The sequence below is a fragment of the Galleria mellonella genome, unplaced genomic scaffold (genome assembly GCF_026898425.1).
Source record: "Galleria mellonella isolate WM207_F2 unplaced genomic scaffold, CSIRO_AGI_GalMel_v1 utg133, whole genome shotgun sequence".
Classification (NCBI taxonomy): Eukaryota; Metazoa; Arthropoda; class Insecta; order Lepidoptera; family Pyralidae; genus Galleria; species Galleria mellonella.
Window position 1 is genome coordinate 2,327,421 of NW_026441990.1, and position 14,506 is coordinate 2,341,926.

At 31.9% G+C, this 14,506-nt stretch overlaps 1 protein-coding gene and 2 non-coding genes across 3 annotated transcripts in view; 2 read left to right on the forward strand and 1 right to left on the reverse strand.

The window, feature by feature from the left end:
* LOC113511179 (transcription factor AP-2-epsilon) overlaps positions 1-14,506 on the reverse strand; it is a 60,598-nt gene that overhangs the window by 23,933 nt on the left and 22,159 nt on the right. The window contains 2 exon segments of the mRNA XM_052903208.1: positions 1,258-1,416; positions 2,210-2,356. Of these exon segments, the coding sequence (XP_052759168.1) occupies positions 1,258-1,416; positions 2,210-2,356 (306 nt within the window).
* On the forward strand, positions 12,085-12,156 carry Trnad-guc (transfer RNA aspartic acid (anticodon GUC)). Its single transcript has one exon. It is a non-coding gene; the product is annotated as a tRNA-Asp (tRNA).
* Positions 12,686-12,757, forward strand: Trnad-guc (transfer RNA aspartic acid (anticodon GUC)). Its single transcript has one exon. It is a non-coding gene; the product is annotated as a tRNA-Asp (tRNA).

A 14,506-nucleotide genomic window follows, 5' to 3' on the forward strand; every position in this document is an offset into this window, starting at 1 on the left:
TATCTACATTGCATCACATGTTAATAAAATATATTTAATTTATAAATGTGAAAGTGAGTTTGTAATTTCTTGATGCCTCTGATCCAACCAATCATCATGACATTTTAGTATATACTCGAAGTATCTTTTGATAATTTAAGATTAATGTCATTACCTATTGTACTATCTCGATAATTTTCTTTTCTCATAGTAAAAAAGGACTATTACAAATATGTAAAAAAGCCAAATCGGTAATTTTTTTACATCACTGAGGTGGTAAACAAGCATACGGCTCGCCTTATGGTAAGCGGTTACTGTAGCTTTTGAACGTCTGGAATACCAGGGGTATTACGTGCACATTGCCGACCCTGAAGACACCTCTTTATTCCTTTTTTGAAACACCCATTTCTCATACGATGCTAACGAATAAACAATGAAATACCCTTGTTTGAGCCCTAATTGGGATGATTAGGTGAGTGTAGTAAATTAAAAATCTAAAATAAATTTTCCTTGAAACAAGTAGTTGCAATATTGACAGTCATATCTATTATATTTGCCTATTATTGTTATGTATAGGTGAAATAGTTTAGATCATAAAATCTGCTACAAATTTATTAACATAATTTTGCCGGCAAATCGCTAGGGTAGCGAACTATGCCGAGATTCTTTCGCGAGGGTGCGTAGAATAGTAAGGGTCCGTATAAAATAGTTTTACTTGCTGTTATATTTATGGATATGCCTACTCATCTTATAGTTAATTGAAAATAGATGTAATATTTTAGAACAAATATTTTGAGATATTTTTTTTAAGATTAATTAAAGTCATTGTTGAATTCGAAGGTTGAACTGTTGTTGTAGACATATAGACATATTACATATGGAGCTTTAGATGTACTATATGACATGTCTATAACTTTTTTTACCTGGATTGTAGTTATAATTATATTTACCTAAAACTTTATTCAGATTGGGGTTTATTTATTAAAATAAATACTAAAACTCCCTCAGAACATGGATCGATGAGCCTACGTTATTTGCTCGATGACATCACAGGAACGTAATCGTAATATACAGACTATTTTTGAAAAAGGAACAATAATTCGACACCCACCAATAGTAAATCATGAGACCGATCAATTTTCCTTAAGGAACAGCAGTGAACGTTGGATGGGTTGTTTGTTTTTGTAAGTTCTATTATACATTTATATTTGAAGTAAAAAAAAAACAGGTTTTAAATGAAAAATATATACAAAAAGTTTGTGACGATGTATTACTTACATGGTGCGCATGTATGGCGTCGTGGTGGTCACGATGGTGCCGTAGGTGGGCATGAGGTTCGTGGTGACCGTGGTGGCGTGGAAGTAGCTGCTGTGGCGCGTAATGCTGGGCGTACTCCGCGCCGCCGCCGCCGCCACCGCCATAATCCATGCCATGGCTCTATGGAATTAACAAATGGTAATAAATTATGTGGAAATTTCGCTAGCCCTGTAATGTCAATCGACATCAGGTAATGGGGTTATAATGAAAGTAAATTTACCAGAAAAAAATGTTATGCAAAGTTGACTACACTCCAAATCTTGAAGAAACCTCAGCATGTCTTCGAGATTTAATATGACGCAGCGTCCCTCTTTAAACATCACCAAGCTTAACTACGGTTGCCATCCCGCCTGTCAAGCGTGGCAACTACTGGTAATATCCTTCAAAAAGGAGAGGCCTACGTTCAGTAGTGGACAGTAAACGACTGAATTGGTGTGATATGATGCAGGGAGCTTATTGCACAACCTAAGAGTTATAGGAAAAAAATCTCTGAAACTTTTTTTTTACACAACTTAGCAATGGCAAAAAGTTGACGGCCCATCTGATGGAAAGTGGTAACCATCGCCTATAGATATGAGCAGTACCATGGACATAACAGAATATACTGTTTCGCTCATGACAGCCCCCCATGCGTTGCCCTTCTTGAGGACTCAGGTGTTATTCCTCTGTACCTATACTATACACGATCATTTAGGATTTAGGGTGTAAGTGTGCGCTGATTGTGAGAAATATAATGGTTAAAAGTTGGTGAAAGATGGCTTCACAACTGTTAGGTCTCGTTACTAACAACGTCTGCTGGAAAAGCAGGGTAAGGAGCAGATGCAAATGGCAATGGAAAACATTGTGTTTTGCGTGGAAGTGAGTGACAACTTCTCGTCTCCTAGTGCCCGAAGTAAAGTGCTGGTTATGTTACCTGTTGCTGATGATGTGGACTAGCAGGATGAGGTGCAGGCGCGAACGGCGGCGGGAAGTACGGTGGCTGGAAGTCGGCGAGGGACGGCTGCGCGCCTCCCCTGAACCCGCCTCCACCGAGGCCCAGCCCACCGCCGCCGAGACGCTCCTGCAACAAGAAATGATGGATTCAAAATATTTTAGTGTTTACTATCCCTATTGAAGTCGTTAGGGGGGAGAAGGGATTGGTAGTAATGGGAATTAACAATTTTAGTGCTAGCAATATCGACCAAACAAATCGACCACCACGCGGTCCCCCCTGGAAAATATCGTAACTGATTTATTATTGAATTAGTCATGACAGGCCAACTAATCTGCTTCATCCTCACCTATCATCCCTCCCTGATGCCCCGCCAGCATATACCGATAGCACGGGGGGCTACTATTCCATTGACATCTAATAAAAAAAATGGAATAAGTCAATTGTGGTTGTGGATAAAGTAACACTCCACATGTCTATACTTCGTCGAGCATATTAGAATTTAACGTAAGAAGGTGAGCCTACTGGCGAGTCTTGGGTTTGTTATCAGTATTTTCTCCTATTAAAAGAGTTATTTTGTATCGACTAGATTGGTACTCGTGACCTTTGCGGTCTGTGTACCGCTGGGTCACAATGCCATCAATATAACAAAAACTATCATAGATAAAGATATGCACAAAAGAAGAGCTAGTTTTTGTTTTAGTATCAAAATATTGAATTTAATTATTGAACACCAGAGATGTCTAAGCACATTGTGAATTCTTGAATTAGCAATTATTATTGACTATTGTGAACTCACGTCCATTATTTTAATATTCATTGTATTAGATAGACCAAGTTGTAGAAGTGACGCAGTTATTGTGTACTATGTTTTAATTTGAATTATAAAAAGAAGGACCTCCTCCATTCTATCCGATTATAAATCGATTAATATTATAATATAATCGATTATTACTGTTACTGGGGTTAAGAAGCTATTTCTTTAAATCTATTTAAATGAATCTAATATATCTAATTGATAGTTTCACAAAATTACTATTTTATAGATCATCATAAACTATATTTATAATAATTTTGAGTCAAATCTGTTAGAAATTTAGTTCCTATTGGTCCTTAGAATAAAGACTTCGCTGAGATATCAAATTAAAACTAATCTTAGAGATAGGTTTCGAAAAATACCTCAGAATTGTCAAGTTTTTTGAATATTTTTTTTTATCAAAGCCTTCCCCTAGGGGGATTTTGCCAGTAGTTGCCACGTTTGGCAGGCGGACTGGCAATCGCAGTTAGACCTTGGAGATGTTTTAAGAGGGACGCTGCTGCCTATCACTTGCCTTCCCTAAGTCGAGGGAAAGGAAGAGGTGGCGTTTTTTATGTCGGGACCATACGTCAAGTTTTTGATAAACTTTGTAATTGTAATTAATAATGTCGTGTAATTTTATATACCTTATTATATATTTTATAAAGGAATTTGTACACCGATAGATATATAGATAAAGCATAATTAATCTTGCTATCATCATGTGTGAAGAACACAGTTTTGTACAAGAATACATTCACTAATTACAACGTAATCAACTAATTATCTAGTCACAAATTGGAGATACGGCAATTGACACGCACAAAGTGACCATTGTATATTACAAATTAAACGTCAATTTGGATAGAAAGAAGTATATAGGGTTGTCTATAATGATAAAGAAATTTTAAAGGATATAATAAAAAAAAAATGATATTTATTGAATAACTAGCTGACTTGGCAAACGTTGTTTTACAATATACATATTTCGAGAACTATACATGAAAATTTCTCGTACTACAATTTATTAAAATCGATTGCCATCTTGCAACCCTATTGCGGTATATAAAAATCGCGATTAAAAAACAGAGGTTGATCTTAAAAGCGTGAAAATTTAAATTTGTATGTATTTTTCAATATTAAATCATAATAAAATAAATATAAAAAAATTCTCAGAAAAAGACGTTTCTAAAAATAATTAATCGAACTTCTCCGTATACAGACCTTTGTTAGTGGGTTTGGATTGTTACTATTGCTCCCATTGCTAACAATATACCCCATCAGGTGGACCCCGATGTGATCCCCATTGGAAACCCTCATGGTTAAATCCTGGTGAAATCGTTACGATGGTCTTACTTATGCCTCCTCACCTGTCATTCTTTCTATTACCTCACCCGCATATCTATCGTTGGCGCAGGCTTGGTTACCATTCCATTATCATCTATAAAAAAAAACTCATTTGTTTATGGAGTGATGTTGCTGTCAGTTTTTTTTTATATGTATTTAGATAGCAACCCTGAATAGCTGACTTAGTTATCGACTTAATTATGAAATAGATAAGCATCTAATAGGTACATCGTAATGATATTCCAGCGATCGGTTGGACACGCAAACTCTGAATTAGTTCATACTTGTATTCGAGATGTCTGCGCAGTAATATATTTCAAATTACGAGATTTGATTGCTTTGTGTTTTTATTTCTGACTATTATGTTTTTAGTATGCAGATTGAATTAGAAATAAGCGTCAAATAAAAGAACTGCTCACGTGTTCGTTTTTGTTTATGATTTAAAACAATAATTACATCAATGTGTTTATTTCAGCGAAATTACACAATGAAAGTTTTATACTGTTGTTTTGCTCAGATTAAAAAAAAAACTTGTTTGAATATGGAATTTGTATAAAGCGCCTTAAGAGAGAACGTTTAAGAACTCTTTGTTAAAGGTACAATCCCAAATAATTAAAAATCAAACAAAACGAAATGTAAGGACGAGTTTGATTTTTAATATTAAAAAGATTTTTTTTTAAATATAATTTTTTTAGAATAATTATTTTAGTATCATGTACAATAATAATATCACAAGATATTACAGGATATTTTGAAATCCTAATAATTGCCCGACGAAAATCGTTTTATTTACAAGCTATTTATATGATTCTATTGCAGGGTTCGGAACGTTGTTAGCTAATAAGCTGAAGGAACTTAGCTAATGCTAGTCATAGTTTGTTTGTTTTCATAACTATTATAAAATGGTATAATAATTTACGGGTACTCACAAAAATTATATAAGTAATTTCAATAAATCTTACTTGAAATGTAGTTCAACGAATATCGAGATATCGAGTCGTCACACCGGACAACTAATCGATTACACTCGATCTAGTTTAATTTTTTTTTCTTAATTTATGCTCACATTGCCGGATGTGCGGTGAAAACTGGACGCGTTGACATGTGTTGTTGCTTAATTGATGTATGTATGTAGTGTAATGGCAGCAAAGAACACACAACAGATAAAAAATAAAATGATTGTCTGTTGTGGGTGTTGTTTAAAAATGGAATTCGAATAGGTTTCAATCAAATTCTAATTATTTCTATGCAATACATTTAACCTTAAACCAAGCGTAGGAAGTTTTAAATGAATAGGCAACATGAATATACAGAATTAAAAAAAGAAGAAAAACAGTTCTTTTTTATAATTTTGGTTTAAAAACTAAATATTCTATATTTGAATCAACATACAGATAATCAACCAACAATTTAATATAATAATAAATTAAAAAAATTAGAATTTGTTTCACCTAACACAACACGCATACACATATGGTAACATAGCGTTAGCAATAATTTAAAATCAAATCTCACTCGAGTCCTTACTGATATTATAAATATAAAAGTGAGTTTGTTTGTTTCCTTATAGCACCTTGATAGCTTAATCAATCACTATGAAATTTGGTATACAAAGTACTATATGGGACAGAGAATGATATAGGGTGCTTTTTATCCTAGTCACGCGGTTGAAGTCGCGAGTAAAAGCTAGTAACAAAATAAATCTTATTATTGTATTCGTAAGTCATAATATTACACGATGATAAATACATTTATGTGTATTCAAATAGAGGTAATATAGATATTTCAATAAATAATGCACTGCAACCTTTGCACTCGGGTGCCATAGGTCATATTAAGCATCCTCGACTAGTTGCTCTATTATTACCCACTTTTTTACTTCATTATTGTAATATTGAGTTTTTTTTTTTATAATCTTACCTTTAAAAAGAAAGTTTTCAATTCGGTTGTATTTTTTTTAAACCGATTTGGATTTTTTTTTAAATGAAAATTATGCGTAACGAAATTAATTTTGTGTCGCCGTGATTTGACCGGGCTCCGCGCCTCGCATCCGAGCTGAAGGGGTCCGAAAGTTTAGGTAATGTATCAATGTTTATGTACTTGTGTATGCTATATATATGCCTACAGAAAAATGTATGATGGCATAGAATTAAACTCAAAAACTACTCAACCAATTTTACCGAAAGCTACATCTCCTCGGACATAGGCTATTTTGTATTTTCTGTAAAGAACCCGTACGAAGCGGGGGCGGGTCGCTAGTTAGAAATAATATTCAGTTTCTATGATAGAATATTCCTAAAAAGAATGCAAAAGATTTTGATTTTATATTCTGTATTATTATCCTTACTAATATTATATATATGAAAGTGAGTTTGTTTGTTTGTCAACCAATACTCATAAAATAAATGTCGTATGTGGGATTAAGACGAACGTAGGCTGCTTTTTATCCAAGTCCATCAACATATCCCGGTCATGTGGACGAAGTGGCAGGTAAAAATAGTTTAAGATAATATTATAAAGGAGAAAGCTTTGATTTTTTTTGTAAGAAATAAAAAAAAAATCGTCAATCGTTTATAAATTCCTATCACTCACAGAAAACACACTATCAACAAGTTACGTAGCAATTATATTTTGTATTTAAAGAAACCGTGCGAAGCCGGGGCGGATAGCTAGTAATGATTATATATTGATTCTAAATTGCTACCAGTAACAAAAATGTAATACATCCGCAGTTGTACAAACATAAAAAGTCTAACAACGGTACACGTCACCTTCAAAAACGTGATGTCGCAAGAGTCAGTTGTCCGAATGATTTACTATCGGCTGTTTGTCGACTTACTGCGGCACAATCATAAAAAAAAAATATAAAGAAAATAAAATAAGAAATCTGTGATAAACCATCTGGTCGTATAATAAAATAATATACTCTTTGTATCAGTTTAGAGTAGATTTTAGACTCGTACAGTCAAATAATTTACTCCTTATATCTTCTAAGATTATATAATAGATAATATAGATTTTATATCACTAATAATAGCCGCCATTTTTATTAATACGTAAATATAAATTTATAAACAATACGTACATTTGTATATTTATGTCATCTGAGAAAAATAGTTTTCAGTTAAAATTTAAAAAAAAGCCGATTTGGGAATTTCGTAATCCAACAACAACAACATAAAAAATGGCATATTGAAAAAAAAAAAATTAAATCAGCCGATTTAGTCAACTAAAAGTTGACCCATTTTTCACACTCAATGCTTTATTTATATAATCTAAGCTCCTGCATATTATTTTTGTGACGATGGATTCTGTAATTTTTCTTAACAAAACAAAATGGAAGATTCCGTGTTCTAAATTCAAATAATATTTTCAACGTGTCTACGAAACATCTCGTCATTCAATTATATGTTTGTGTTCACGATTCAAGACGTTATTTTTTGCAAAGCAAAATGTATTTGTTTACATTGCTGAAATTATTACTCGTTGACTTTATCAAGTCATTCGACAATGTTAGATGACCAAAGATGGCCCGGGACTGGATTGTCCATTGAAAATATTTAACGGCGCTTAGTGCTTGAAATATTACATGTTATTTTATTATTTATTTATAATAGAGAAAGCAGTTTTATGGTGTCAGAAGAGGTCAGATGCGGTAACGCTAACGCTGTTTTGATAACAAAAGATTCTTGTTGCTATTAGTTGGTAAGTACATGCTAATAAGACTATGCGATGGCCGGTTGAAGACTAAGATTTTTAATATATTTTTTAATATATAGAAATCAATGAACGAGAAGAAGTATTCCTTCAAGAACATTTATCCGATCACTATTGTTTTTTTTAGTACGTTTGTTCCGTTGTGGAACAGGCTAAGGTCGGAGACCGAATTGCCTTTGTTTTTTTTTTTGTAATTCAGGTGTCTATAAAGAGATTGAGAATGTATAACTCTTTAATTTCTTCGTCCATGACATTTTTACGTTGACTTGGAATTGCTTATGTTAAATAAAAATTTATAAATAAAAAATAGAATAGAAGTTACATTTATTCATATAGACTTGTTTACAAGCTGTTTTAAATCGTCATTTTTCATTATTATCTATATTATATTGGGTTGGCTGGCAACTAATAGTTGTGTTTTTTTTTTAAGTGCAACGAAGAATATATATGTTTTATATTACGATTATAAGCTACTTATGTCTAATATGTTATTTTAAAAATATATTTATGAACTTGGTTTTCAATAAACTCAATTTACCTACATGTTATGAAGAATACTGCCATAATTCAAGCTTAATTTATTTAAGATGACTCAACACGGTAGTTCTAAAAATGTTGTATGATATGTTTCATATATGATTTATCTTTAGGTACATATTACAACATTATACTATTTTCCCTTTATCATTCTTATTTTAAGTTTTTCCAGATGATGTCAATTACTTGGTTGTGTGGTTTTTTTAAAACATCGTTTTTGTTACTATTTTACAATTTTCCTCTTTGCGTAGGTTCTGTTGTAGATAAAATAATTTATATCCTTTCTTGTACAAAAATAAATATTGTAAACTTTTACACGTTTTCAATTTCTTTTTTTATGGTACATTAAAATTAGTAAATATTTATAAATTTTTTCACATATTTATTTAAATGGAGATTAATAATTTCATAACAAATATATAAATAATAATAAAAAACACAAATAAATAAATAAACACTTTACTGTCAATTGCAAATAACGTCTATTTGTAATAAAATAAAAAAATAATACTACTAGCACTTATATAAAATTAATATTAATTATTAATTAATAATACTCTTCTTCTTTAATATAATACTTATATAAAATTATTATTATTATATTAAAGAAGAAGAGTATTATAGTTAAAAGGCATCTGGAGTAGGCATCCTTTGTATGGAGAGGTGCACTTGACTATCTATCTAGCTACCTCGGATTAAAGTTGATATTTAATGTTGTTGTAGTTGAAGATCATTTCACAGTTCGAATTGCCATTTTGACACTCACTGCACGCGTCAAATAAAGGTGTAAAGACTGTCTGCGGCAAAACAATTAGTACTTAAATAATTTAAAAATAATATCCGCGCCCCTAGATTATACATACGAAAGGACAAGACGTCTTTTTAATAGATGATAATGGAATGGTAACAATAATATATAAACAAATGGTACGCTGGTGGAGCACCAGTGAGGGATGATAGGTGAAAATGAAAAGGCTGGCTAGTTAATCTCCTGTGATGAATACACCTGGAATTCAGATGGTTGATGGTTCACGATGGTCTAGTAGGACCACACGGAGGTCGACCTGATAGAGTATTGCCACCAACAATTCCGTTGGTCCGGATTAACCATTATTTCGATTTTAACTATCTCTTTCCTCCTCTGAATAAGACGTCAGATGTGACCACTTTCTTCTATCTCATGGACTCGTTAGCGTTAACGATTCTATCCATAGAATCGTCTGCCACTTGTCTAGGGGCTGGTCATTTACTATTTAACTGACTTCTAAAAAGGAAGAGGTTCCCAATTAGGTTGTTCTTTTTTGTTTTTACGTTTGTTACCTCAGAACACCGTCACTTATAAACCGATTTGAAATATTCATTTTTAATTAACAAGATATATCTTAAGACTGAAATTTCATTAAAATTGGTCAAATCTTAATAACTGCATCATAGTTGCGATTGATATGCAGGTGGCTCAGGACCGTTGTTTATGGCAGTCTATGGGAAAGCCTATCTCCAGCAGTGGACAGATAATGGCTAAGATAATGGTGATCATTAATTCAGTTTTGCTACGATTGAAGTTGTCGATTTTTTTTTGTGGAGCAATCATCATCATTTTGTTTTTATTACATACGTAACTTCTCACTTTAATTAACCCTTCTTTGCATACTGGTGGAAATTTCCATCATAACATTGAATGCCCAAAAATTATATAAAAGAACAATTTCACTTTAAGTTAATCGTGTTTGGGTACCTTTTTATGTCCATTGCAGAAAAAATATCTAGAGCTATCAAATTTATTTTTTAACTATTTTTCTTTTAATTTTGAATATGAACGATATTTCATCTTGATTTATTTCACCAATAAAAAAAAAAAACATGCAAAGAAGGGTCAACGTAATAGACACTTTAAAAATAACGTATTTACACACAATTTCCACCGTGTTAATTGATATCGAATACGGATACGTCAAATCGCATACAATATACAGTTACATCGACGTCCGATCAATCAATACAGGAATGTGTATTAGCCGGCTGTACGTTACATCTCAATCACAATACCATATAAATTGGTCGAGCCACGATATAAATTGATCGATATGTATGCCTCATTAACATACGAATTGGGGCTCTTCACTAGTGTTTAATACTGTTTTATGGGACATTGATTGATTGTATATAATAAAACCGCGAAAGTATATCTTGTTTTACTAATACAATAAAATTGTAACTAGACGCTGTCTGTACATGGGAGATATTTAAAAATAATTAAGTTTGTGTGTTTCTACAGGAAAAAAAAAACAGACTTCATTTGTGACAAAACCAGTTATTTTCATTTCGAAACTAAACTATTCTACGTATTTTGATATTATTTAAATGAGAACTATCTGTAAGTATGCAATTAAGAATCCTTTCAGATTAAGAATTTTTCAAATTGGTTTATAATTGACGGAGTTATGAGGTAAAAGTCATGAAAAATACAATTGAATTGATAACGTCCTTTTTTTTAAAGTTAATTGAAAAATGATGAAGCCAAAACAATAATTTTTAGAATTTTTTCCCGTCTGTTTGTCTGTCTGACTGACGTAACGCGTAACGCAAAAACTGCTGCACCAAATTGGTTGCAATTTTTACTGTTGTGTTTCTGAAGGTGTAATTTAAAATCCGGTTTGTCTGTTTTATCTTGTTTTATATTAATACACATTTTTTATGGCAAACAAGCTGACGTCCCACCTGATGGAAAGTGGTCACCGTCGCTTATAGACATACAGCAGCTTATAGGCATGCGACAGCAGTAGCATGGATATAACAGAGTATACTATTTTGCCCATGATACCCTCCATGCGTTGCCATTCCTGAGGACGCAGGTGTTAGTTGTTTGTACCCTGTAAATTCACGCCATATCCCACTCTTCAAACAGAAACACAGCCATGCAAACACAACTGCTTCACGGTAGAAACACGAATGAGACGAATAAGACCTATGTTGTACACAATGTTATAAATATGTTTTAACAATAGTGTTTAAATTTATTGTAACCTGTTTTGTATGCTTAGCAATAGGTGTTTATTTGGCGTCAATATAATATTTAATGAAGAATTAAATTATTCGTATTTACACTTACAACACAGATATTACTATCGCCTTTTGACATTTCTGATAATACAAATGGAAACAGATCAATAGCAAAGAGAGAGCTACATATGTATACAGTATAAGCACCTAAGAAATTAAAGATATCTAAGAAAATTTATGCTTTATCATAATTTTGAGATAAGAGGAAGGACATTTTTAATATACGAGTATGTTCGGTTTCGGTATTTCTAATGTTTATATTAAATCATAATTATAAAAAATAATAATACTTTATAATTTTTTTTTATATTTAGTATAATAATATTAAAATTTTAAAATATATTTTTCTATAATTATATATTTGTACAATAAGCTATATACTTTCGACAGTTCTTGCAAGTCTTCGGTAGTATAGTGGTCAGTATCCCCGCCTGTCACGCGGGAGACCGGGGTTCAATTCCCCGTCGGGGAGATTTCTTTTTGTCTGATATTTTTACGAATTTCTCACTATCTAATTTTATATATATTTTTTATTATATAAATATTCAATTTTTTTAATGGGCAAAGATGAGATGTCAATCCCGCTTCGATATCGGTATACGCTAGCAAGGCACCACCATTGTTATCAATTGCACTCAAGTCGACGTTCATGCGGTCTCCCATGGAAAGCAACGTGGTTAAAACTTGGTGAATTAGTCATAATGGGCTGACTGACTTGACTTATTTATACCTATCATCACTCATAGGAATCACGCTAGCTTATATTAACAGTATAATGTCATTCAGAAATTATAATGATATATAATAAATAATACATACATGGCAAAATCAGCTAATTTCATTTAAAACTAACCTTCTGAATCGATTTTGATAAAAAACCTGTGGGTATTCATAGATAGTTAAGAATAATAGTCGTTTATTTCGACCTTTGCATTTTTAGTATAATAGTAAAAATAATGATAGTCGTGAAGCAAATTTTAATTTTGTCTACACTTGGTAAGTCTTCGATAGTATAGTGGTCAGTATCCCCGCCTGTCACGCGGGAGACCGGGGTTCAATTCCCCGTCGGGGAGAATTCTTTTTGTGGTAAATTAATATTAGGTGTTCTTTTAGCGATGTATGAGTTGGATCATAGTCTAATATTGAATTATATTTATAGTAATCTGTAATTATTTTTTTTATATTTTTTAATTCAATTCATTCATAATCGTATTTTCTGATATTGCTCACAACTTGGATTACATGTTTGTTTTTATTATTTACTTCATTTTCTTGCACTGTATAACTATGTTAAAGTGAATGCTGTGAATACCTATAATAGGCATGTGCATTAATATTGTATTATATTTAATGTTTGTTATACCTATATGTTATAATGCAATATGCTGTTGGTGTTCCTTAAATAAATATTTTTTTTTATATGCTTAATTATGCTTAGAGTATATAACAGTTAAACAATACCAACAAATTAAAAATAAATCTTGCAGAACAAACCTAAAAGAACTTAAGGTACTTTTTATATATTTTTTTCCCATATGAATGACTCCTGTAAATTAAATGGAGTCATAAAGTTCTTTTTCCACTGCGATATTTTTCATTATTTTTACTACACAATATAAAGTTATTATTATTATCACGGTAGTCACACGAAGTCAGATAAAAAAAGCTAGTTTCACAATGATCAAAACTAATTACCTGCACCTCGATCACACTAGACAGGTCCACGTACGCCAGCGCCAATTCTTTATTCACACTTCACAGGAAAAAGCTATTGTTTTATCTATGATACAAATGCACATTGTATTTTTTTTCTACATAACTCTATGGTACATTTTTCACCTAAAACATGTTATAAAATCAAATGTACATATATATAAATATTCATTAGGTATCTATGTAAAATATAACTGGTATTAAAATATATTAAAATAAAGGCATTAGTTTTTGGAAACAAAGGGTATATGTAGTGGCATCAGATATATATGTAGTATTAGGTTAAATATATCAAATTTAAAACCTTATCTTGGCCAAAGTCATAATATGTGATAAAAAATTTTCTTATTGACTTAACCAATATCATTATACATTTACAAAAGAAATTTAGAATCTACGAGGGAACATAAACAATCCCATACAGGTTTTGTTCATTTTTAATATCTTATAAATATTTTATTTCTCAAAAATAAAATACTAGCGAATTTATTCTGATAAAATTACTCGTAGTTTTGAGTGAAGACGGGCAAACTGTATCGAATGTAAAAAAATATCAAATTTCGCTCAGCCAATGCAAAGGTATCGCTTCTGGTTGGGGTATTAAAACTATTTTTGTTGACTTCAAATGAAACATTACTTGAAGTAATATTAATGACCTTGAGAAACTCATGGTAAGAGGTAGATGTAAAAACACAAAGAGGGCTGTCTAAAGTACTGAAGAGCCTATATGGCCACAAAATCCTGATATATGGAGGAAATGAGAATTTAGAGCTAACAGAGGAAATGAGGAATACATTATTAGAGACAGAAAGAATCATAGAATAGTAAAAATGTACCAAACAAATGTTTAGCTTTAAAAGTTTGATCATTTTTAAAGGTATTGGACTAATTCTTTTTATGAAAACTTATCAATTTATCATAGTGAGGTGAAAGCTAACGACAAAACAATATGCAAATGGATATTCGAATAATGAATATCGATAATTATTAGCGGTCCCTTAAAAGGCGGCCGAGTACCACCACAATCGGTTAGTGATTGCTTTTTAAATTGCTACCTTGCCGTATCTCGGCTACTGGAGTTTTATATATTTATAACATATCATGCCCGT